This window comes from Microcebus murinus, chromosome 6 (assembly GCF_040939455.1).
Source record: "Microcebus murinus isolate Inina chromosome 6, M.murinus_Inina_mat1.0, whole genome shotgun sequence".
Lineage (NCBI taxonomy): Eukaryota > Metazoa > Chordata > Mammalia > Primates > Cheirogaleidae > Microcebus > Microcebus murinus.
The window spans coordinates 83,221,088-83,248,327 of NC_134109.1; the positions used below are offsets into that span (position 1 = coordinate 83,221,088).

General features: G+C 36.3%; 2 protein-coding genes and 1 pseudogene across 7 annotated transcripts in view; 2 read left to right on the plus strand and 1 right to left on the minus strand.

The window, feature by feature from the left end:
* Nucleotides 1-14,178, plus strand: part of GOLM2 (golgi membrane protein 2) — a 124,942-nt gene extending 110,764 nt beyond the window's left edge. For 2 of the 3 annotated variants that reach the window (XM_012766681.2, XM_012766680.2), the window contains 2 exons: nt 5,226-5,393; nt 12,049-14,178. In XM_012766681.2, the coding sequence (XP_012622135.1) occupies nt 5,226-5,393; nt 12,049-12,119 (239 nt within the window). In that variant the 3' untranslated portion in view covers nt 12,120-14,178. The remainder of the gene's footprint in view (nt 1-5,225; nt 5,394-12,048) is intronic. The other variant, XM_012766682.2, reaches the window with a different exon arrangement.
* Nucleotides 14,179-17,016: 2,838 nt separating this feature from the next.
* On the minus strand, nt 17,017-17,115 carry LOC142871623 (uncharacterized; annotated as a pseudogene).
* Nucleotides 17,116-21,071: 3,956 nt separating this feature from the next.
* CTDSPL2 (CTD small phosphatase like 2) overlaps nt 21,072-27,240 on the plus strand; it is an 87,257-nt gene continuing 81,088 nt past the window's right edge. Inside the window, exon 1 of one of the 4 annotated variants that reach the window (XM_012766689.3) lies at nt 21,072-24,184. The gene's annotated coding sequence lies outside the window, so the exon portion shown is untranslated. The other 3 variants (XM_076004310.1, XM_012766687.3, XM_012766688.3) reach the window with 3 other exon arrangements.

Genomic DNA, 27,240 nt, shown 5'->3' on the forward strand with positions numbered 1-27,240 from the left:
TCATTTGATTTATAGTACAGAATTAAAATATACAGCCTAGTTTTACTTGATTGAAATGCCCTTTTGTGATTGAGAGATGTTTTTGTTATTATCTTTTTATTTTCTACTGTTTTTTTTAAAGGTTTTAATCTGATATTTGAAATTTTTTTAGAATGTCTAGCATTCTATACGAAGTTCTATTGTATTGTTTAAAGTGAACTAAAAGTATATTAAAACTTGATACTTTAGGTGATGTGGAGAATATGAACTTAGACCATAGGGTGTATGAATTGAAGGAAGGAAGATGTATAAAAAATTACTTCATACATGCTTATTATGTATTTAGTAGACTTCTTACGCTCATTTGGCTCAGGAAAGGAATTTGGAAAGGAATTTAAATATCAAAACCAATCTCTTACAGTTTGTTTTCCAAACTTGATACTGTCAAAGACTTTCAATAGCTAGTGGGTGTGGTGTTTCTTTGTGTTCTCATGTTTAAACGGTTGGGATGAAGCTATCTTGTTGCTAATAGATTCTAAGTTAATCATTTTCAGACAAGCTTCAGGGTGAAAATAATATTCAAGTGCACAGTTGAATTTTGCTACAAAATAAAGAAATTCTGTAGATCCAAATTAAATATAATTATCATGTAACTCCCCTAGCTGGGCACAGCTTTAACATTGTGGTTACTGAGGGACAAGACTGAATTAAAGTTGTCAAAAAGGTGAAATGCTTCAGAGATGAAGTCTAGTACTTAATTCCTGTCATAACACATCATAGATTTATACCATCATGTGACAACTTTGCCCTTATTCCTTTTTCCCTTCTTAAATATAGTCATTCCCTAAGACTACTCCTTTGACTTATAGCTGTTTTCTTTAAATATTTATTTCCTAAGATAAATTATCTTCTCATAATTTAACCCATCATCTTGAAATTTATGAGTCTTAAATCTATATGTCTATCCTTCACTTTGCTCCTAGAGTCCTGATTCATATATCCATTTGTCTCTAAAACATTCTCATTTGGGTATCTTACTGTGGACCCAAGCTCAGTTTCTCCAAAGCAACATTTGCTTTCTCATACCTTCAAAATTGTACCATTTTGAGAATAGGTACCATTTTTAGTTTCCAGGTTAAGAATATGGAATCATTCTTTGACTCTTTATGCTCCAATATGCTATATATTCATTTTGTCATTTTCAAATGTATTTGATTCACCTGTTTTTGACATTTTCCCTATCTTCCTAGTCTAAGTCCTTATAGCTTCTTACCTGAATAGATTCTAGAGATACTACAGGGCATAAAGCAGATTAGATTACTATTCACAGGGAGCTTAAAAGCGATCATGACAACTGCTTATTGCCTCCAACATAAAGTTCAAACTCACTTTATCAAATGGAAACCAACCAAAGCAACTGTCTCCATGTTCAGATGTTACTTGCTAGATCACTGTGCTATGGCCCACATAGCATCATTCCCTAATTATGTTTTTACTTGTCTTTTTCTCTTACTACACTGAGTTATAGGAGATGGAGATAGTAAGTTTATTTTTGTACCACATTGCCTAGCATAATACCTATCACATCAATGAATCTTTGTTCAATAGATGTATGAAAGAACATTGTAGATACTTTCATATACTTTGTCATTTAATTCAATGACCTTATAAAGTGGAGGGAAATCTCTAACTTTAAAAATATCCCATTATTGGCCGGGCGTGGTGGCTCACGCCTGTAATACTAGCACTCTGGGAGGCTGAGGTGGGTGGATTGCTCGAGGTCAGGAGTTCGAAACCAGCCTGAGCGAGACCCCATCTCTACTAAAAAAAAAATAGAATGAAATTAATTGACCAACTAAAAATATATATGCAAAAAAAAAAAATTAGCTGGGCATGGTGGTGCATGCCTGTAGTCCCAACTACTTGGGAGGCTGAGGCAGCAGGATTGCTTGAGCCCAGGAGTTTGAGGTTGCTGTCAGCTAGGCTGACACCATGGCACTTTCTAGCCTTGGCAACAAAGTGAGACTCTGTCTCAAAAAAAAAAAAAAAAAAAAAAATCTCATTATTATCCTTAATTTGCTTATCTAAAATTCCCCTTTCTACTTTTTTATGTAAATGTAGTCAGACCTCTTTACTATCTCCTAAATACCCCATCTATGTTCTTACCTGTTCTTTGAATGCTTCTTTCTTTCCCTCTGTCATAGTCTAATATGTTTGCCTTCTGTCTTTCTGAAACCCTCCCTTCTAACTCATATTGGAATGTTGCTTGACAATTGGATAATTTACAGTATATATTGATCAGCATTACTCATTTTTATCTATACCATCATATTCATTCATTGTTTAATATAAAGACTGTCTGATCTCCCCAACTTGACTGGGAACTTTGTGTAGCTGGCTCTGTTTTTTCCTCTTGTCTATGAGAATGTTGGAACTCCAATATTAAGTTATCACTTTCTCCAAACACAACAATTCTGTATACATAATAGCACAGATTACTATTTAACAAGAGGTAGCTGTGTGGTCATCCATTTTTGTTATTTATATTTTTATTATCTTTAAGTATCACTGTATTTATAGTATTAAAATTACATGACTGACTGGGTGTAGTGGTGGCTCATGCTTATAATCCTGGCACTTTTGGAGGCTGAGGTAGGAGGATTACCAAAGGCCAGGAGGAGTTCCAGACCAGCCTGAGCAACATAGCAAGACCCTATCTCAACAAAATATAGAAAAATTATCTGGGTGTGGTGGCCTATAATCCCAGCTTCTTGGGAGGCTGAGGTGGGAGTATTGCTTGAGTCCAGGAGTTTGAGGTTGCAGTGAGCTATGATGGCACCACTGCCCTCTAACCCAGGCAACAGAGGAAGACCTTGTCTCCAAAAAGAAAAAAAAAGTTATACTACTGAATTCAGGCTAGTCAGATAATCAGTCAAACACCTAAAAAAAAAAGAAATTTCAAATTGTTGGCATTTTATAAAAAATATAAGTGGGCCATTTCTTTAATCCATGTCTGACAATATTAGTAAATTAACTATGTATATTTTGTAATAACTTCTCTTAGGCTAATAGTTCTAGTGTTCTGTATTTCAAAATGGATAAAAAACAAAAAAGTTTTCTTGGGAGAAATAGTGTACTTTAAAAAATTCATTAGTAACTACCATATTTAAGTATTTATATGTTTAAAACAGCAGTTTCACATTGTATAAAGATGATTTATCTAGACCAGTTGTTTTGTCCATAAGCAAATATTGCATGTTAAGGAGAAGAAAATAGAGATGCCTATAAATCTCCCCTTTTCCTGCTTACATTGACATCATTTATTTTGTCATTAGAAAAAGATAATGAAAGCCACCAAAATTTTTTTATATTATTATAATTAGGAGACAGGATATTTGTTTCACAAACAGCCTACCAATTCTTCCCTTGTTTCTGTCTTCCTTTGTAACTCTTGTATATTCATTTCTTTTCTCTAACTCTATTTGATCAATATTTCCACTTATTTATTGTACATACTCTAACCTTATTCTAGAATAGTTTTAAGATGAATTCATGCTCTTTATATTGGTCCCAATTACTTTAGTCTCCTATATTGTCCCCACATCCTACCCACCTATATAAGTGTAATTTGTTCTTTATTTTCCTAAATGACTCTTTCCTCAGCAATTAGAAATACATTGGCTTAGTTGAGTGTGGTGGCACCCACCTGTAGTCCCAACTACTCAGGAAGCTGAGGCAGGAGGATCACTCGAGCCCAGAAGTTCTGGGCTGTAGTGCATGCTGATTGGGTGTCCATACTAAGTTCGGCATCAATATGGTGACCTCCTGGGAACAGGGAACCACCAGGTTACCTAATAAGGGTGAACCCACCCAGATCAGAAACAGCAGGTCAAAATTCCCCTGCCAGTCAGTAGTGGGATTGTGCCTGTAAATAGCCACTGCACTCCATTCTGGGCAATGTAGCAAGACCCTTTTTTTTTTATGAAAAAGAAAAGAAATATATTGGCTTGATGATGTGGTAAGCCATCTACAAAATTGACCAGTACCTCCATAATTCTTTCCACTTGTAACTTAACTTTTCTTTCCAAGCAAAGGAAGCCATTAATTTTTTCTTAAGTGTCTCATTGCAAGTTTTTGAACTATGTTCCAAAAATTTAGACCTATCACAGAAAGCTGTTACATTTCTAAGTCTTAAATTCTTACATCACCAGCAAATTACTTTTATTCATATTTTAGGGACTAAAATAAAATTTACTCTCATGTTAAATGTAATGTTGAAGGTAGAATTTTACTTGCATTTATGAGTCAGATCTCAATGTACCTACATTTTTATTTTCAATGTCTAATCGTTGAATAGCTTTCCATGTTAGCTGCTATGTCCATTGCTCTTCTTGATTTCTAATGGTTATGAATGTGTACAATATAACAGCCTCATGCAGTTTATTTTTCTTATACTTCTATTGACTTTTTAAAAAAATCTGGCTTAGGAAATGGGAAGAAATAAACCAGAATTACTCAGAATGTTTTTTTCAAAACTGCTAGGGATTCTATTAAGAATAGCTTGCTCTCTTTGCCATCCCTTCTTGGAAATCCATGGCTATAGTTAATCAGTATTACTGAAGGAATTTGAGATAACCATCAGGTGTGTTAGTATTCAAAAAGAAATTAGCTTGCATAGTATTCATTTATTTTTTTTTTAAATTTTCAAAACTATTCATGGAAAAATTATTCAAAACTATTCATTTGTCTAACACTTTAGGAGAATAAATCATTTTATTACTAGATAATACTTATTTAAAATTTGAAAATCTAGTAACAGTTTATTAATAGACAAAGTACATATTTGAAACTGCAGATTTCAAATGTGTGTTTTGTCTAGTTATAAAATGATTTATTCTTCTCCTAATGGGTTAAATTGGACATACTTATATTAGAGAAATCGTTGGTTATTAGGAAAACAATCCTGAAAATGGTGTCCATTTCTTTAAGAAAACATTCAAATCTTAAGAAGCATATCCTAAAATTAACACAAAAGAGACATTCTTAAATAAATGTTATGTATTTTTCAGAGTCTTCACTCTTATGTACTTTTGTCTTAGATAACCTTCACAAAATGTATCCTTTGTACAACCAGTTACCCTGAAAGTTGCCAGGTTTCACTTGTCTACTTTCTGGTCTGCCTTCAGTGTAGGTCCCTTCTTTTCTTCTCTCTTTACTCTTGAATTAATCCTCTACCTACTTCACAGGCCGATTCTTTGATGAGAATGAATCCCCTGTTGATCCGCAGCATGGCTCTAAACTGGCGGATTATAATGGGGATGATGGTAACGTAGGTGAGTATGAGGCAGACAAGCAGGCTGAGCTGGCTTACAATGAGGAAGAAGATGGTGATGGTGGAGAGGAAGACGTCCAAGGTGAGCGTGGGCCTGGCCTCCATGCTGTGACCGTGAAACCCACCTCTAAGTTTTTTGGTTGAATTTGTGTAGAATTTCCCCACTTATTAGTAGCAGTAAAATCTTACTATCAATACAAAGAGGTTCTGTGTAGTTTTTCAGTCTTATTTTGAAAAGTATTTTATGATAGTAGTATTTATAGATCTGTAAGTAAATTATTTTAAGTTGAAAATTTTTTTGTTATCTTATGTGTATTATTGATGCAGTTACAATTTGAAATTCAGAATCTTCAGAAATTTTAGAATTGTTTAAAATAGTCCTAGACTTTTCTTAAGGCAATTTCTCCCAGAAAATAATTCCTTTCCAATTTCTCATCTGAAAATATTTTATTATTCTAGGTACATATATTACCCAGGCAGCTTTTTTGTTATAAAGAAAGCCACAAGGTCTCTTCAATGTAGAAGATAGGATTATTTCACCACTGATACAGTATAGGAGGGCTATTTTTGAAATTTTTTCTGAGAGTCTTAAAATTTATATTTAACAGTCAGTTTGTGAAAATTTGTTTTATGTTTAATACACAGATTCAACATTTTTCTTGTTAACTGTGTTACTGCTGAGCTTTTAACTTAGTAAAAGTTCAAAATCTACCTGTGTGCATGCAGCCCTACCCATGCATGCATATCAGAGTGTATTTCTTGACTGCAAGTTTTTAGGCCTGTTTTCTGCCTGCTTATATTGTTTAGTAGTATTTGTGGAGCCTTTTCTCTTTAATATAAAAATTGATTATGACCTTAGTGTGTGGTATGTTAAATTTTTATAATACAATGCATGAAAGTTTTTTCAGTATAACCTGTTTTGATTTCTTTCTTATCGTTTTTTTCCGAGAAACTAAATTTTTATTTAAGTTCATGATGATAATTGTTTTTATGAAACTCAGAAGAAAATATAGTTATTCTAGAGTACTATATAGTTAGTAGAAAAAAGGAAACTGGAGATTCTGACTTCTACCTAGGCATTCTTTTAATAGTACATTGTAGTTTTGGGGAAAATATGGTTATTGGGGATCGAAAAGAGATTAATAACTGCTAGGAGTTATATAAGGATGATATATTAACGAGAATTTCTCAAATTTTTCTGTAATATTGAGTAAATTGTATTCACTTTTTATATAATTTCATCCCTTTTTCATAAATTTTACCATTTTTTCTCATTGCTTTTGTGATTTGTTTGGATTATATTTATTTAAAATTATTTATAGCATCTTAAGGCTTTTTCATGCATATATATCATATCACCAACTATATTGTAAGCTATTGGAGGGCATGAATTTTCATTTATTTTGCCTTCTATTTTGTATCCTTTTCTGCTTTCATACCTACTTGCTACACTACGTAGCACACAGGGCCCTCAATGTCATTAACTGATAATTTTATGTTTTCTCATTGAGCTTTTATTCTTATGAATAGGGTAATAACTCCTTAACTTCTGGTCTTACGAGCTTGCTTGGTTTGCACTTTAAATATTCTCTATTTTTTTTCTTAAGAGCTTCTATCATCTCATTGGATAATTTTGAGATTTTTATTATGCAATTTACTTCAACTATTATTGCCAATCATTTTTTATATTTTTGTCTGTCTTAAAGTTGATGATTTTTATCACAAAATTTCAGTAAAATATTTTTATGTTTTTTATCCACAGTCGGTAAATTCATTTCATTGCCTTCTCTCTTTCTTATACCCTTCCCCCTTCTTCACCCTGGTTCTCATTGCCACCTTCTACTTCAGGTCCTCAGTACCCTCATGGTGCCTTGCTTTCCCTTTCACAAGAAAATTAATTCACTGACTCTAGGCATACAAATAAATGACCAAAGATGATATCCTCAGTGATTTAGGGAGAGAGTTGTTAAATTTTGGGGCTTCCCTAACATTTATCGGGTGTTGGGCGAGTGGGGGGGCATGGGCAATACATGTAACCTTAACATTTGTACCCCCATAATATGCTAAAATAAATAAATAAAATAAAAAATGTTGGGGCTTCCCTATTTGCGAGCGAATCTTACTTGACTGAGAGTTGCCATGTAACATTTCTTATCCCATTCTGGGGTTCACCAGATAATGGCAGGAGGATAGGGCAAGCTACAAAGGGGACAGAGAACAGAAAGATGCAAGAACATTATTATCACTTCTAGCAAATAAAGGGGGATAAGTTTGGGTGAACTGACTAAAAAGGAATACTGAAGAGACCTCAATCATTTTAAACATGTTTTCAGCGATTCTTTAGGTATAGTATTAACTGTCCAAAAAGTGGGAAGGGATAATTATGGCTGTTCCCTAATGTACCAACAAGTTGGATTCCAAATGTTTATTATTAAGTCAGAATATGTGGAATTTAAAAGCATTTCATTGCATCAATGTAGAAATAATGGTTGGGATCCTGGTACAATTTGTTCTTGTAGCTAAAACAGGCAGTAAAATAGAGTAGAAAAAATACATATGACTGAGAATCAAAAGACAGGCTGTGTATTGCTTTTCAAATCACTTAAACTCTCTGGGCCACAATTTCTTCATCTATATGTGAGAATATGATGGTCTTTCTCAGTTCTAAAATTTTTTGGCCACATCACAGTGGAATCTCTCTATATAAAACAAGCAGTATAGGGAAAATGTATTTCAGATTTCAAGATGTCTGAAACGCATCTATTCCCAAACTCAAGAAAGAAAGTGGAAACTTCACTGCTATCATTGAGATTCTGTAACCAAAAATAACAAAAATTAAAGCATGCACTTCAGAAGTGCTATTAAGGTTCTTTTGCAAGCTCCTCTCTGCTTTCTCCAGTACGATTATTTTCTCAAGGTGTGAGGTCCCAAGGATTAGAGATTCCAGCTGCAGGACAAGGTTGTAGCTCCAGCTAACTACACTCTGACTTTGGTCTCCAAAATTCTGAATTGTGAAATGAAGTCTTTGGCAGCATCTCTGCCAATGGGAAGCTGAAGGATTCTAGCCTTATCTCTGATACCTGTTTATGCATATTGATCATTGTGGTCAGCACTAGTTACAGAGTGTTTTCTTGTAGGATTAAGTGAGGCCAAAATTTTTCCTATGTTTACAATCATGGTTTATTTGGATTTCTCTGATTCCTAGTTTTCTGAAGCATCCTAAAGGAAGTATTAATTTATTTATGTTGATATGTACATTTTTTTTTCCCTCTTTTTAGTGACCCAATGAAAAGATTAACTAAAAGATTAATTCTGGAAACACTGCACATCTGATGGATAATATATATTTTAATTCATCTTTATTGTACTAAGGAAATAGATATTTGCAAATTTCCTTTTATCTATAATCACACAGAAGTTCCAAATTTAATAGAATGTGAAATGCATAAGTATTACTAAGTGTATTCCTATGGAAGGAAGCTTAGCATAGGGCTTAAGTGAATATATTCTGGAGCCAGACTGCCTGGATTTGAATACTAGCTTGGCCACTAACTAGCCCTGTGAGATTGTGAGTTACCTATACCTCTATTCCTTAATTTCTTCAATTATAAAAAAGAAATATAGTTACCTAACTCAATAGTCATTATGTAGATTAAGTGATTTGATATTTGTTCAGTTAGAACAACGTCTTTCTGTAAGCACTATATAAGTGCTTTCTGTAAGCACTATATAAGTGTTTTTTGAATAAAATAATTTTTCAAAAGTGAAAGCAAATCTAGAACTTTTTCTCTAGGTTGCCTGCTTTGGAGGGTCATTAAGGGTCATTGTACTTTGCCCTGTGGATTAACTTGTACTTTTTAGTGGAGCCTCACTGGCTTATTGCCCCAAGAAGTTCTTGCTTGGTAGAGCTTTCTTTAATAGAGATAGTCCTTTCTTGACTTTAGAGGGAATTTAGGAATTATTTAATAAATATGGATGTCTTTATAATTATATTTCCTTTGATAGTCATTTTACCTTAATGAGCTATTTAAAGATTTTGCTTTCTAAAATGAAATAAAATGCCAGTGCATGTAATTATATTTAGGGCTTATCTGTTATTCTACATCAGATTTGGAAGTGATTTAATAAAACTTTACAGATAAATGCTAAGAGGTTGTTGGTAGAAACTTGAATTCTAGGTAGAATAGCTATACTGAAAGTGGACTCTAGTTAATGTAGAATAACTGCTCAATGCAGTATTCTAAAGTTCTGTGAAATTCTGAAAAACAATGTGCAGATACAATATTAAAACTTTATGCTAAAGAATATAAATAAAACCATGTGTTTATATAGGACATTGCAACTATAAGACCACCTTCATATATATTATTAATATTTTAAGGTAGGAAAAAACAGTTATCTCTGTTTTACTGAGAATATAATTAGAGGTTCAAAGAAGTTTAGGAACTAGATCATGTTTTTTAAGTAAAGTACAGGAGAGTTATTTGATAAGAGGTTGATTAGCATTTTACAAAATAAGAGTGTGAATATGACTACAGTTTAAGCCTTTACACATAACAGATTTGGGGGGCATCAATCCTAGTGGATTAGACTATTAAAGATATGAGATCAGTTTGGTAAGAATATGGTGTAGGCTGGGCACAATCCTAGCACTCTGGGAGGCCGAGGCGGGAGGGTCGCTCAAGGTCAGGAGTTTGAAACCAGCCTGAGCAAGAGCGAGACCCTGTCTCTACTAAAAATAGAAAGCAATTAATTGTCCAACTAAAACTACATGGAAAAAATTAGCCTGGCATGGTGGCGCATGCCTGTAGTCCCAACTACTCGGGAGGCTGAGGCAGAAGGATTGCTTGAGCCCAGGAGTTTGAGGTTGCTGTGAGGTAGGCTGGCGCGCCATGGCACTCTAGCCCAGGCAATAGAGCAAGACTCTGTCCCCACCCCTCAGACCCCCCCTCCAAAAAAGAATATGGTGCAAAATGGTTGCCTATGATTCTAAATGAGAAGTTCTATAAATTTAATAGAAAAGTTGTTGAAAAAGAAAAAGTTGGTTTGTTTGGCATTTTTGAAAGAATAAAATTTTAGGGTGAAACTTAAGCTTAAAATAATAGATTTTTAGAAAGCTACAGTATACATATGAATTTGAATTCTAATGTATAACTTTTCTTTAAATTATATAAAATTATATTTTCAGACAATTATGATAGTAGCACCTCAATCTATCAAAAATAAGCTATTTGGTAATTTTCACTGTGAACCAGAAAGTGAGAAAAATAATTTTTTAAAGCTGCAGAGGAGCCAAAATATGTCATACAAAGTCATTTAGTCAAAAGGGGCCCTCTTAGGCTTTGATTAAAATAATTTCCATTCTTGTCCTAATATGATTTTAATACTCTTGAGCAGTTTTATTTCAAAACTTGTTTGCAGCAAAATTAAAAAGGAGGGATTGCTATTGGCAGATAAACTGACAACAATGCAAAGTAACAGCAGATAGCCAAGGAGTCAGAAAAGCCAAATAAATCAAACTCCAATACTATTTGGAGTAATTTAAAATAACTACTCAAAGAGGCTTTGAGGATTTTATTGTATAACAATGTTATGTAATCATTTTTTTTTTTTAATTTTTGGTAAAGAAAAGGTTAAATTTTCTTTTCTTTTTCTTTTTTTTTTATTTTTTTTAATTATTTTTTTTTATTTTGGTATATTATGGGGGTACAGATTTTAAGGTTTCAATAAATGCCCATTTCCCCCCCTTCTTTTTCTTTTTTTGAGACAGAGTCTCACTTTGTTGCCCAGGCTAGAGTGAGTGCCGTGGCGTCAGCCTAGCTCACAGGAGCTCAAACTCCTGGGCTGGAGCAATCCTTTTGCCTCAGCCTCCCAGGTAGCTGGGACTACAGGCATGTGCCACCATGCCTGACTAATTTTTTCTATATATATATTAGTTGGCCAATTAATTTCTTTCTATTTATAGTAGAGACGGGGTCTCGCTCTTGCTCAGGCTGGTTTTGAACTCCTGACCTCGAGCAATCCACCCGCCTCGGCCTCCCAGAATGCTAGGATTACAGGTGTGAGCCACTGTGCCTGGCCTAAATTTTGATTATATACAGGTGTGAGCCACTGTGCCCGGCCTAAAATTTGATTTCCTGTATATTCCATTTAGGAAGTCCAAGGGTATGTTTGCAGAGAACCAAAGAAATTTACTAAACTGTTAAATGTTGGTTGGGATTATGAGTGACTTTTATTTTCCTATCTTTTATAATTTTTACAATTCCAGTGTGGATTACTTTTATAGTTAGAAAAAATTTTGGTTTTTAAAAGCATGAAAATGTACACAGAAAGGTCTCCACCAGAACTTTAAAGGACTAAACCTTCTTCTAAATATAAATATTTATGTAAAAAGATTAACTCTTCAATGTTTGTGTGTTCCTAAAGTTTTGCTAGTTATATCATCTAGCTCTATTTCTGCCTGCTTGTCTATCCATCCATCTATCTCTATTTCTGCCTATTTATCTGTCATCAAAAGATTTGTTAAAATTAAGTACTCTTCCAAAATGTATACTTTTCACTTATATAATTTTCACTCTTTAGCCAAGGAACTAAGAAATAGAACACTATTTACAGTAAGTGTAAAATAGCAAGCAGAAAACTATCTTAAGGCTGAGAAAAATTGAGACATCATTTAAATGGATTTCTGCTGTGATTTTAAAAATAATATTCTTGATACAGAATTATTTCACTTACAGATGATGAAGAAAGAGAGCTTCAAATGGATCCTGCAGACTATGGAAAGCAACGTTTCAATGATGTCCTTTAAGTCCTAAAGGAAAACTTCAGAAAACCTAAAGTGCTGTAAAATGGAAGCATTTCTACTTTGTCATTTTGACTTTTGTTGTAAAGATCAGTTGTAAAGATACGTTGAGATAGATTTTAAGGAAAAACTTTAATGAAGGAATGTACCCATGTACATATGTGAACTTTTTCATATTGTATTAGCAAAACAGAGACTTTTTTGGTTATGATACAGTTGAGCCAAAAACAGTTAATCCTTGCATTCAAAGCAAACTAATGTATATTTCACATTTTATTGAGCCTAATTACTTCCACAAATAGATAAACAGGAGAAAGTGGCTGTACAGGTTATATGTTTCACATAATAACCACCATGAGAACCAGTATTCAGCTGAAAACTTTTTTTACACTAATATATTCCTGTTAGCCCAACAGGTGTTCTGTTCTAGCTACCCTTCATTTCATGCTTTTCAAGGAGTTATAACTAGAATAGTTACATAAAAGAGGGGCCCATCTAGCTCTAATATCTCAGGATTACAAATTGATTAAGTGTTTCAGTGAAAAAAAAAAGAGGGGAAACGGGAAGTCAAACTGGACAGCATGTGTACAAAATCACCTCCATACTCCTTTTATTTTACATGAGTGCCTATACATTTTGGCAGATAAGCTTTCAGCTGAGGCCTAATGGAAGTTGAGATAACCTGCAAAGACATAACAATATTTATAAGTTATACCTTACTTAGTTCTTGAAATTGTGGAATGCATGATTGACAATATATTTTCAATTTTTATTTTTTCAATTAATACCAGTACTGTTTAACTATAGCCAGCACTGGCAAAACTTTTTATATTTTCAGAGTTGAAGTTGGTGAAGATATTCATGATTTAAATACCAGATCCTGAAAGTAGCTAAATATACTTTGAACTGAATCTGCAATTGGTATTTCAAAGTTTTTCTGGTAGTTTTAGTGATCTTATTTGACTAGATTTTTTTCACAAGTACTAAATAAGGAATTTTAACAGGTTTTTATTAATGCACAGATAAATAGAAGTACAGTGGGATCTATAGCCGTTTTATTAAAATAGCTTAAAAGTTTGTAATAAAAACGAGTCTTTGTAATTACTTAATATGTTAGTTAAGAACCCATCAGGCTCATATTTGCTGGACTTAAAAAATTCTTTAAATGCATTTCTTTTTGAGACTATTCAGTAGAGTAAGCTAGCTAATCCTTGTTTTCTGATTTAAAGTATTTTAAATCTTTTCCTGCTCCCCTAAAACAAACGATTTGATCTTCAGGGGAAATTTAAGGTTGTTAACCCTGTTTTTCAGAAGGACTACTGTTAATTGCATATAAACATAAAATACCTCCCCCCTATACTAACAAGTTCTAGTACAAATTCAAACTTACAGAGGTTGTCCACTTGTTGAGGTACAAAAATTTTTAAGACTTCAGTTTGAAATTATTAAATGACTAGGAAAAGATGCAGTAATTTACTAAAATTGTTTTTCTACCATATCAAAGTAAACAATTCATGCATTTGTTATCAGTAGGGTCAGGCCTACAATGAATAGGTATGGTGGGTTCACAGAAGTTTTAAAAGGGAGTTAAAGGGAATTAATGTACATCTTTTGGGCATTAGGGTGGGGAAATAAATCTAAAAATACTCCTAGTAATACTTCATATTTAATATTATAAAATCTTTACAAATGAAAACCAGGAAATTACCTGACTTTAGTTCCATTATCATAAAAACAATCACTTGGTTATATTGTAGTTATTACTTACACATCAAAATTTCTTTAATTAGCAGCCTAGACACTTTATAAAGTGAGAAATCTTGGACCAATTGATAATATTTCTGACTGTATTAATATTATAGTGCTATAAAATAATATGTGAGTCTCAAAGTTCTGACATTATACAGTCTGTATTAGACATGCTGTTTTTTTATAATGTTTTACTTCTGCCTTAAGATTTAGGTTTTTAAAATGTATTTTTGCCCTGAATTAAGTGTTAATTTAATGGAAAACTCTGCTTTTGAAATCATCACTTACTGGGTTCTAATAAATTAAAAATTAAACTTGTTTTACTGTTTTGCTGATTCTGATACATATGCAAACATCATACTGATGTGATGTAAATAGTTGTATTTTAACTAAAATCTGAGTAAATTTAGCACTCATTTTAAATTAAGCTAAACTAGAATACCAGAAATTTTTACAATAAGGCTCTTTACTGTAGGGCTAGTTTATTCAATGATATTGAATGCCTATTGTATCCTCAGCACTGTTCTATGTAGTAAGATAACTGGATAAGATAGACAAGGTCTCTGTTCTCTTGGAGCAGACATTCAAGTGGGGGCAGTCAAATAATACACATGTAAACAAATGAGCCAGATAATTTTAAATAGTGTAAAAGAGCTATAAAAAATAAAACAAAGTTCCAAGTTTTCAAATAATTAGATTTTCACTCAACTAAAATATTATAGTTGTGTGGCTGGAGCATAATGAGCAAGGGGAAGAGAAAGTGGCTGAAGAGGTATGGAAGGGGACAAGATAGTGACAGCCTTGTATGTTCAGGTCACTATTACTGACCTATAAAGTGAAAACACAGAACATAAAATATACATGGAAGGATGATTCCAGAGGAAATGCAAATATGACTTCAAAATCATTTTTTAAAATGTCACACTATTTTTAAAAATCTTCAGACTGTGTTTTTTAAACTTCTCATTTGTGTAATCACATAACAACAAAATTTGCTAGAATATGAGGAAGAGAATCTATAAAAAACATGATTATGAGAGAGGCAGTCACTTCCCATAATGCCTGACCTTGGAAACTTCTGTTCCCCCATGTTTGGCTATATGTCTCCAATGAGACAAACAGTGTGACATTAATACATTTCCAAGTCTAGGATATTGAGTTTACTCTACTCACTAAGGATTCTAAATGAAAATTCAACCAGCTAACCCAGAAAAGAGGGGAAATTTAATGGTCCGTGTACAAAAACTGCATAAAGGGCAGCAGTCCCCTGGGCTTAAGGACAACTGAAACAAGGACTTGAATGGAGACTCCCATTTCTGCTTTTCTCTGCTTGTTACCTTCAGTGTCTCAGACCTGTTCTCCACTCAAAACCAGGAAATTACCTGACTTTAGTTCCATTATCATAAAAACAATCACTTGGTTATATTGTAGTTATTACTTACACATCAAAATTTCTTTAATTAGCAGCCTAGACACTTTATAAAGTGAGAAATCTTGGACCAATTGATAATATTTCTAACCATGGCTAATAGTTCTAACCATGGCTTCTGAAAAATCATATTTCCTTAGTGTTTCTATCTAAGAGGGATTGTTCCTCTTCCCTTAGTTTGACTTTTAAAAAATTGAAGGAAGGGCTGAGTGTGGTGGCTCATGCCTGCAATCCCTGCACTTTGGAAGACTGATGGGAAAGGATTGCTTGAGGCCAGTTCAAGACCAGTCTGGGCAACATAGCAAGACCCCATCTCTAAAGAAAAAAATTTTTTAAATTAACCAGGCTTGGTGACATTCGCTTATAGTCCTCGAAGGCTAAGGCAGGAAGATTGCTTGATCCTAGGAGTTGGAGTCTGCTGTGAGCTATAGTCTCTGCACTTCACTTCAGCCTGGGTGAAAGAGTGAGAGTCTTCCCCCAACTCCTCCCCACTCCCCATGCTTCACACTCCCCCACCTCCAAGTAGTGTGACTTGACTAGCACTCTTGGATTAGTAGCAACTATAAAACTAGAGAAGATATATTAGGCAACTGTTTTCAGCCAGCACAAGACTACTATCTCTGAGAGAAGGGGAAACTTAACAATGAGCCCCACAATGACCCAGCTTCCTGTGGTGTAAACAGGCTGAAATCAGAGAAGACCACAGTGGTTTTCCCAAGCTGAGAAGACAGAGATCATAGTGATGAGCAGCTGAAACATTTGGAATCTATGGGGTGGGGCACCAAAGAGGGAGTTCATAGAGGTGGCCCCCAAAAAAGTCCATGGCTGAGGGTTGGGCTGTCCATCCTCACAGCAAGACCACCTGATGCTTATCAGATAATAGTTACTACAGGGTTGAGAACAAAATAGAGATATCAGAGGTCAAGAAGTGTTGGTGCAAAAGGGACATTGGATTTCTGGGATTGTCAAAGTGGAGATCTCTTTAACAATTGTGGCAGCAGCTGGAATACTCAAAAGGCTGTCCCTTAGGAGTAAAGACCATGCCATACCGTAAAAGCTACTCTAGACTTCCCCAACAAAGCCTAAAATCAGTACTGACATGATTGGCAGGGCAGGCTGGGCACGATGGCTCACACCTGTAATCCTAGGACTGTGGGAGGCCAAGGTCAGAGGTTTGCTTGAGCTCAGGAGTTCAAGACCAGCCTGAGCAAGAGTGAGACCCATCTTTACTAAAAATAGAAAAATTAGCTGGGCATTATGGCGCATGCCTGTAGTCCCAGCTACTGGGGAGGCTGAGGCAAAAGGATCACTTGAGTCCAGGAGTTTCAGGTTGCAGTGAGTTATGATGCCACTGCACTCTACCCAGGCAACAGAGCTACACTTTGTCTTTAAAAAAAGTCTTAAAAGAAAAAAAAAGATTGTGCAGCAGACCTGTCCCTCCAATGCAGCAAGACCTGGACTTGTGGCTGTGTCAGAAGTCCTGTCTCTGCCTGGCATGGCTGTGGGGGCAGGGTGAGGTGGGAGGAGTATAAAAAGAAAAAAAGAAAAAAAAGATTGGCGTGGGAAACAGATTATGGAGATTAAGCATTGAGTCTTGTCAAATAAGGATTTGCGAAACGTTTTTTTTTTTGGATTAGAAGTTGGAGATAGGGTTGTGAAGCCGGAAAAGTCACTTCCGCCACCCAGCCTCAGTTTCCCCACACAGGAACATTAAAAAGTGAAACCAAAAATATGGAACGCTTCATGAATTTGCATGTCATCCTTGTGCAGGGGCCATGCTAATCTTCTCTGTATCGTTCCTATTTTAGTATGTGCTGCTGCAGCGAGCATGTTGCAAAACTCTAGGACTTCTGTAGCTATGAACTAATAAAGTACAACACCAAGCATATATAAGTTTAGGTGACCACTCAGTGACTGAAATGCCCACTAATAAAAGAATCATCAGTTTTCAGAGAAGATAACAGATTCCAGAATCGCTACAACATAATATTTACAATTTCCAGTGTTCAGTTAAAAATGACTAGACATATAAACAATAAAATGTGATTCATAGTTTTAAGAAATTGAGATGGACCTTTTTATTGTTTGTTGCTTAAAACAGCTATTATAAAAATGTTCAAAGAATCTCAAGACATGAAAATTGTAAAAAAAAACCTAATGGAATTTGAGAACTGCAAAGTACAATAACTCAAATGAAAAATTCATCAAATGAGTTTAATAACAGATTGAAGATGGCAGAAAAATGAACTTGAAAACGTACAAATGGAGTCATTGTATAAGTATTTGAAAATATAGGGCTGAAATATTGCGAGACCCAGAAACATGAATTTGGGATTCCATTTGTCAAAATTAATGATCAGCCCTTAAGATGCTGTCCATCCTACTCCCCACCACAAGATTCCATCATGGCAGAACAATGATCATTCTTACAGCTACTTTTTTCTTTTGAGATGGTGTCTTGCTTTGCTACCCAGGCTGGAGTACAGTGGCATGATCTTAAACTTCTGGGCTCAAGCGATTCTCCTGCCTCAGCCTCCTAAGTAGCTGGGACTGTAGGTGTGTGCCACCACACTGGCTAAATTTTCCTATTTTTGGTAGAGATGGAGTGTTGCTCTTGCTCAGGCTGGTTTCCAACTCCTGGCCTCAAGCAGTACTTCCATGTCAGGCTCCCAGTGTGCTAGGATTACAGGCATAAGCTACCATGCCTGGCCTCAACAGACTACTTTTTTAGGGCAGTTTTCTGTTCAAAGTAAAATTGAGCAGAAAATATAGAGTTCCCACATACTCCCTTCCTACACACATACACACAGAGCCTCAATCACCATCAACATGCTGCACTAATGTAGATTGTTACTTTACAGTTGATGGACCAACATTGACACATCACAATCAACCAAAGTCCATAGTTCGTGTGAAGATTTATTGTTTGTGTTACATTCTATGGCTTTGGACAAATGTGTAATGACATGTATCTACCATTATAGTACCATGTACAATAGTTTCATTGTCCTAAAAATCCTCTGTGTTCCACCTATTCCTCCTTCCTTACCCCTAAAGCCATGGTCACTACTGATGTTTTTACTGTCTCTATATCTAGAATGTCATATAGTTGGAATCATACAGTATATAGCCTTTTCAGGTTGGCTGCTTTCACTTAGTAATATGCATTTAACATTCACTCATGACTTAATAGCTCATATCTTTTTAGTGGAATAATATTCCATTGTATGAATGTACCATAGTTTATCCATTCTAAAGGACATTTTCGTTGTTCCAAGTTTTAGTAATTATGAATAAAGCTGCTATAAACATTCATGTGCAGGTTTTTGTGTATGTTTTCAACTCATTTGGATAAATTCCAAGGTGAAATATTTTTAATATAGTAAGATATACATAAAATTCACTATAGTACCTATATATATATATAAAGCATACAATTGAGTGGCATTAAGTGTATTCACAATGTTGTACAACTATTACCACTATCTAGTTCCAGAACTTTTTTTTTTTTTTTGGAGACAGAGTCTCACTCTGTTGCCCAGGCTAGAGTGCCGTGGCGTCAGCTTAGCTCACAGCAATCTCACACTTCTGGGCTCAAGCAATCCTTCTGCCTCAGCCTCCCAAGTAGCTGACTACAGGCACGAACCACCATGCCCAACTAATTTTTTTCTACATATTTTTAGTTGGCCAATTAATTTGTTTCTATTTAGAGATGGGGTCTCGCTCTTGCTCAGGCTGGTTTCGAACTCCTGACCTTGAACGATCCACCTGCCTTGGCTTCCCAGAGTACTAGGATTATAGGCATAAGCCACCACACCCAGCCTAGTTCTGGAACTTTTTTAACACCCCTAAGGGGAACCCTGTACACATCAGGTAGTCACTGAAGTATTAATTTTTAAATTTAATTAAAATTAAGTATTTTTTTTTTTTTGAGACACAGTCTCACTGTGTTGCCTGGGCTAGAGTGCCATGGCATCAGCCTAGCTCATGGCAACCTCAAAGTCCTGGGCTCAAGCAATCCTCCTGTCTCAGCCTCCTGTGTAGCTGGGACTACAGGCATGCACCACTATGCCCGGCTAATTTTTTCTATATATTTTTAGTTGGCCAATTAATTTCTTTCTATTTATAGTAGAGACAGGGTGTCTCACTCTTGCTCAGGCTGGTTTTGAATTCCTGACCTTGAGCGATCCTCCCGCCTTGGCCTCCCAGAGGTATAGGATTACAGGTGTGAGCCACTGTACTCATCCTAAAATTAAGTAAAATTTAAAGTTAAGTTCCCTAGTTATACTAGCCACCTTTCAAATGCTGAGAGGCCATGTGTTGCTAGTGGCTACTGGCTATGGAATAGCACAGGTTGATGGGAAGAGATTTAGAGGCAGAGGAAACAAGAAATACAAAGTCTTTGTTGCAGGAATGCATTTTCTCAACCAATGGTTAGTTGGCCAGTATGACTAGAGTACAGTAAGAAAGAGGTAGGCAATGTGGTCAGTGAGGTAGCCAAGTCAGCTAATGAAGAGCCTTCTATGTCTTAGTGAAGACTTTAGATTTATGGGCATGATGGAAAATTTTAAAAATTTAAAATCATCACTGGCTGCTGTGTTGAAAAGACTAAAGGGGTTCAAGAGTGAAGCAAGAAGACTATAAAAGTTGTTATAGTATTACAAGTGAAAGATGATGGTTCTTGAATTAGGGATGTAGCTGAGGTAATGAGAAGTGTTTAGATTCAGTATATATTTTGAAAGTTTAGTTTATTGTACTTTCCAATTGGATCTTGGGTATGAGAAGGAAAAATTGCATTCAGTAAGGTGAAGAACACTAAGGGAGAAGCAGGTCTGAGAGAAAATTAAGAGTTTAGTTTTGACTATATAAAGTTTCAGATGACCATTGCCATCAATAAGTGCAATACTGGAGTAAAATGACAGTTTTAATATATTTTTGATAATATATGATTTTACAATATTTAATATGAATATTGCTGCCTTAGTGAGTTGCCATAAGTGAGTAACAAAAACATATACATCCTAGAGAGAGAATATTAATGTAAGAATAGATTGTGAAGTACATACACCTTATATTTCAGGTAAAAGGTAAATATATTCCATATACTCTGAAATCAGGGACCTACTGAAAGACTACTGAAGATCTGAGATACTATTACATTATTTAATGGACATCCTATTTCGTTAGTGTTTTCATACAGCAGTCGTTTTAAATTGAACATGCAAGATAGGTACAATGGTGTGTACATGTAGTCCCAGCTACTTGGGAGGCTGAGGTGAGAGGATTGCTTGAGCCCAGGAATGTAAGCCTAGCCTGTGCAACATAGTGAGGTTTCAACTCTTAAAAAAAGAAGAAGAGAAAAATGAAAAAAACATGCAAAAATACCTATGACTAGTTTTTTATTTTTTTATTTATTTATTTTTTTTTTTTTGAGACAGAGTCTCACTTTGTTGCCCAGGCTAGAGTGAGTGCCATGGCGTCAGCCTGGCTCACAGCAACCTCAATCTCCTGGGCTCAGCGATCCTACTGCCTCAGCCTCCCGAGTAGCTGGGACTACAGGCATGTGCCACCATGCCCGGCTAATTTTTTGTATATATATTTTTAGTTGGTCAATTAATTTCTTTCTATTTTTGGTAGAGACGGGGGTCTCGCTCAGGCTGGTTTCGAACTCCTGACCTTGAGCGATCCGCCCGCCTCGGCCTCCCAAAGTGCTAGGATTACAGGCGTGAGCCACCGCACCCGGCCTAGTTTTTTATTTTTATTTTTTTTGCATTATATTTTTCCCATGGCCACTGATTTGCATCTAAGTATACTTCCCAGTTTTTAAAAGTTCATATTTTTAGGTCTTTATTTTATTCTAAAATTTTGGATAAGGTTGAAAGGTGGTCTTACTAATGTCCTATGTAACAGAGGAAAATAAACTATCAAACAGAAGGTAAGAAAAACTGACAGCACACAATTGCCCCTTTGGAAAAAAAAACCTCACAACTACCCCCTTTGTTTTGTTTAATTAAAACACCTGTAGTCTAACTCATTATGTCTGAGACTTCATTTTCTCAGCCTTGAAAAGCCTTAAGCAGACAATAGGGGTGTGAATTCCCTGCTCCCACTCTCTGCCTCAGTTCCTACAAGAAACACATTTCAAGGATTCAGATAAACTGGCTTCACAGAGAAAAGGGAAAAAAAAAAGCAAAAGTAAACACCACTGCTCTGCAGCTGTTCCTGTTATCAGTCTGCTAAAGCAGAGAAAAAAGCCATCCTTACCCTTTAAAACACCAGCAGCTTTTCCTCAATAGCCTGGCATTTTCACTCATTTCTCTGTGTGCCATGGCCACTCCCTCCTCTCTCTCTTTCTTCTCAGGAAAATAAATAAACTCTGTACTTCTTTCTATCCTAAACTGTGTGAGAATTTTTTCTCCAACACTTTATGAACACCTAGTAAATTTCTACTGTAACAAAGGATATTGAAACTTAAAAGACATTAACAACCACCATTTAAGGAGCAAGGGAAGCACCTTGCTAGGTGCTCTCATAATCTAATTTGAGCTTCACAACAATTCACTTAGATACTGCAGAAAAGAGACTAGTAGAAAAAGACCATGGGCTGTAAATGACAGCTGAGGTGAAAAACAGAATGCAACAATTATCCTTTGTGAAAAAATGATGTTAAAATGTTAAATAAATTGCAAAAGGACTTAGTCTCACTACCAGCAACCTCTCTAAACTTAAGAAAGCTAACAATGATAACACTACCAGAGGAGGTAGTATAATGAGCAAATGGAGGCTTGAGACCTGATTGTATTTACTAGCTGATTGTGGCTTCAAATAAGGCATCTGTTTTTATTTTTTTCCTTTATCTTTTTTTTTTTTTATTTCAGTGTCTTCAAGGGTATGCATGTGAAGAAACACCACCTATTCTATTCTACCTACCTCACAAGGTTGTTGGAAGAATCAAAATGCATATAAAAGTATTTTGTAAATGGCATATTTTAGTTAAGTTTTAGAAACATGAAGGTTTGAAATAACTACTTCTTGTAACTTTTCCCCAGAAATATTTTTAATTTTATCTCATTTAAAATAACTTTAGTAATAATGGGGGTAATTATTTAGCTTACTGCTTTCTTTTACTTTCCATGATACACACTGGATCATCAGTAATTATCTGTTGATTTCCATTTAGCTTTTCAGGAATGTATTATTTTGTGGACTATAAATAGTTCTGTGCTGTGTATACCACCATCTCTCAATAAATGTCACATTCAAAGCATTTTTGTACTAGGAAGATTTAGGGTGCAAATCAACTCTGAGCTCTGATAGGATCTGCTGTATATATGGTTTTCAGAAGACAACCCACTTATGTGCTCCATGCTTTGAAACAGAAACAATCAGATTCACAAGGGTATGTTATTTCTGCTTACCTCTCAGCCTCCTATCTTGCCATCTGCCCCCACCCCCCTTATCCCCCAAATCCTCTTTCCCTGGCTCACAGAACTACTTCCCCAACGGCATCAACACAATCTCATCTTTGGACTTTTTCGTTTGCTGTTTCCTTCATCTAGACACTCTTCCCTTATGTCTCACTTAGATGTCATCCATCTTATGAATGCCATCTCAGACCCCCTCACCAGCACCCTCGTGTCCTCCAATGCCTGTCATTCCACTCCACGTAGTCACTTTATCACATCGTATTTAAATTGTTTACTTTTGTGACCACATACACTGTGAAGTTTGGGAGACAGTGTCCACGTCTGCCTCGTTCACTGTTGTATCCCTTGCATCTAGTATTTTTTCAATGAATTTTTCTTGACCGAATAGTGAAAGTTGCTTAGTCTTAGCTATAAGATAATGCTCTTCCAACCACTAGGCTTGGTTTTCTGATATTCCATTAGGACCGGTCGCTCTGGATTGATACATTTTCACTTTGTGGAGCTGTCTTTTGACCTAAGCTTGCAAGTGGGAGCCCATTTGTTTGAAAATATCCGAGTTCTCAACCTGCAGAACTACCTCCGACACTGCGTGAAATCGAAGGGTGTGAATTTGTATGACTGATCCAAGAGCGACTGTTATGCCCTCTAGGCAGTGAGCTGGAAAGAGGACCTTCAGGAGCCACTGAGATCCCAGGAAAGGCTTGCGTGATGCCCCCGGCCTGGCCAGCCTTGTCCATAAACTACCTCCTCCAGCGCGCCAAGCCGTTAGTCCCACCTCGTCCCCCGGGCTCCACCCACCTGGCTCACCCATATTACTAAACCCTAGCAGCCAGGAAGTGCGACGCGTTCCTAAGCCCCGCCTCCGGGGCGAGGGCGCGCTCCCCCTCCCAGCTCGGCCTAAGCAGTTCCGTTAGCAGCGGGAGGAAAAACCGTCCTTCGGGTCCCCGCCTCTCCACTCCTAACGCTTCACTCCCTACTCCCCCTGCGACCACTACACAGCCGGCTACGGAGGCCCCTAAAGTACAAATATCCCCCCAGGCCATTGCATATCCTGTTAGGTTTTGTCCTATCTTACTTCTTGCGGTCCTACCGCCCTGTGTCCTGTTTTTGTCAGGAATTCAAACTCGGGAGTTTCTTCCGGCGTATGGAACTTCAACGCTGTTCACGGAAGTAAAAGTGGTTTTTTTTGTTGTTGTTGTTGCCTCTGAGTCTTCCCGCATTCCTTCCCTCCCACCTCGCGGAATTGTGGCGGGAGGGGGAGGAGGAAGGCAGGGCGCCTGCGCGGAGAGGCCGCTTTCCATCCGGGTCCCTGCCCGTGCGGTGCAGCAGGTCGGTAGGCGGGAAATGGCGACTGGCTGAAGGAGCTGGTTCTGTTGCTGCTGTGGGCTAAGCGGGAAAGACACCACACATTGCGCAGTCGGGACCATCGCCGGAGCCTGAGGACACTTCTCTGTCGTCACAGTTAGGTAATCCTCTTCGTCCAGACGTTGCTGCTGCTCCCAATTTTAGTCCTCCTCCTCTTCCAGGGCCGTCTGCCGGGATCTCCTCCCCTTCTCAACCCGGTCCTCCAGCGGCTCCAGCGCCTTGGTAGGCATGTACTATTGGCGCCTCGTACGTCCACTGTGTGGAGCCGCTCTTCTCTGGACTTTCCCCTGGGAACCAAAGGGGAGCTCACTTCCCGCCAGCTTCAGCTCTTAGGCTGAGGCCTGCGTTGTGATTTCTGGGGTTAGATTTCACTTTGCTACCCACCCCCACTCTGATCTCACGTTCCTAGTCCCCAACCCTGTGGTCCCTCTGGGTACTTAAGTTAGAAGATCAGCTTTTCTAACCTTCTTGGCTTACTTGATGTATTTGGTATTTCATTCTTTCTAGTAGGGTGCTTCCAGGGGGGCGTTGCTCTGTCTCAGTTCTTATAAGCACCTTTTGAGAATCTGGGAGGAGGAATTTCACTAAGTTCTGTTTATCTTTTGTACTGTTAAAATGTCGAGTTGACATTGTTACTTTTTTAAATCAAGAGTGGTAGTAAAGAACGGCCCATGTGGAAGGCCTCTGGTTTCTATAGTGGTCAATTAAGAGTGAATCTTATTATCCTTAATATTCTCTGCTTTCTTTGGATATTAAGTGCCTGTTTGAGTGTTTACTTTTTCTTTCTTGACCAGAATTATGTGGTAAATAATTGCGTAAGTAAATCGTATTTATTTACTTCTCACCCTAGTGGTGGCTGGATGTGTGAATGATGTTAAGTACTTTAGAGTACCTCAGGGAAGCCTAAAGAGATACTATACTGCTCGTAAACTTCTCTGAGATCCTGAAATGAAAAGTACTTAGTAGATGTTCCTCCGAGGCAGGGATTTATCTTTCTAATGCTAGTAAAGCAGTACCAAGATTACTGTCTAACGTGGGTATACAAATTAGTGACTTGAAATGATAGATTTATCTGTGTAATTTTCAGATTGTAGATTGCTTTATATTCTGTCTCCCCAATCTTTGCCAAGTTTTAAATTTTCGTTGGTGATCTAGCTGTTACCCTTTTAAAAGCAGGATCATAGCAAGTTAAAGCTAGTTTTTTTTCCCTTTTCTTTCTTTCGTTTTTTCTTTTTTTAACATGAAGATCAATTGTCCATAAAGAGAATTAATGAGGTTGTTGGTATTTTTCAGAATTTGTTTTTCAATCGTGTTGAATTTGGGGCCTTTGTAGTTGTCTTTTTTCCACTAACCAAATTAAAATGTTAAAAAGTGGTGCATATCGGTTGATATTTATAACTCAAAAGCTTTCAGTTTTGTAGGTCCAACTTAGAAAACGTCACTGCTGTTAGTATGATATTAGGATTAAATTTCAGAAGTAAACAGGAACACACAAACATCACTATAATCGTCTGCATTTGGTAGACTTTGCCCAAGGTCATAAAGAAAGTCAAGGCAAAATGTAGCTCTTATGTGAAGCAATCTTTTAGGATTGAGTTGAACTTCATATTTCTTCTTTAGGACCAATAGAGGTGGGAAGTGGAGGTACAGGTATGTTAACTAGTTGCTTAGTCAATTTGTTTAAAAAATGGGGCCAAATACATGACTTAAAGGGATCTAAAATGTTGATCTGGTGTAGGCTTTGTATTTTAATGACCTTTCAGATATTTTGTAGCGTTAATTTGTTTTTGATTTTTTTATTTTATTTAATTTTTTTATTTTTTTGAGACAGATTCTCACTTTGTTGCCTAGGCTAGAGTGCCATGGCGTCAGCCTAGCTCACAGCAACTTCAAACTCCTGGGCACAAGCAATCCTACTGCCTCAGCCTCCCAAGTAACTGGGACTACAGGCATACACCACCATGCCCAGCTAATTTTTTTGTATATATGTTTTTAGTTGTCCAGCTAATTTTTTTCTATTTTTTTAGTAGAGACAGGGTCTTGCTCTTGGTCAGGCTGGTCTCGAACTCCTAAGTTCAAATGATCTGCCTGCCTTGGCCACCTGCAGTGCTAGGATTATAGGCATGAGCCACCTTGCCAGGCCAGTATTAATGTTTTTAATAAAATTTGATTTGCAGTTAGCTGAATGAGCATTGTAGACTATGTTTTCAAGAGTTCTCCCAGACATTCATACACAAATGAGATACGAAAAAAAAATAATAGAAAGAAATATAAAATAAATAAAAATGAGAAAAAAATAATAAAAAAAAGATTCTCCCAAATTTTCTAGTAATACGTTCATTCAGTACCTGCACTCTTTTTTAAATTTTTACTTTTTTCTCAGATCTTGCAGGGAAGAATCAAAACTTAAAAGCAAAAGCTTTAAGATGATGTGTATGTAGCTATATAGAAAATCCAAATAGGATTGGATAGGAATACCAATTAGGATTGGTATATTTTACAATACTCCATTCTATGTAGTGTCTCTTGGGCATTTCATTTGAGCTAGTAATGTTTATTCTTTTTCCACTGTTAAGAAATTAAGAATTGGGGGAGGTTTTATTTTTCCCAAACACATTTAGCTGATTTCAAGTTTGTGATTTCTGGTCAAGTGGTTTCTTCGTGAGATTATTATATAAGAATCCATCTAATACTGGTTAAACTTGGTCCTGTTGTTCAGAAAGAATGTACTGGATTCGTAACTATCGAATAATTGTCAATCGAGTAAAATGGTATTAATTTATCTCAGTCATAAGAGCCTATGCTTTGGATCAATAAGATAAATAAAGTGGATTTGCCAGAATTTGAAAAAAGCAGTATCTAATTATATTTGTAATTTATCAAGTTGTTGTGAAAGCATAAAGTAGAAAAAACACTTTAAGTCGCAAATATCAAGTGTGCTGAGAGGACTTCATGTATGATATGCTCTAAGTAATTTTTCTTGGTAGGTTAATAAGTACCTGACCATTTAAACTGGATTGGCTACAGGGGTTATTTGCTCTACTTTGAGGATGAGGAGATTTAACAGACAAGAAACTGTACAATTGCAGCTTTAGTTTCCACTTACTTGACAATTGCCATGAGGCATGTATCTAAGCCAGCCATATATTCACTAATG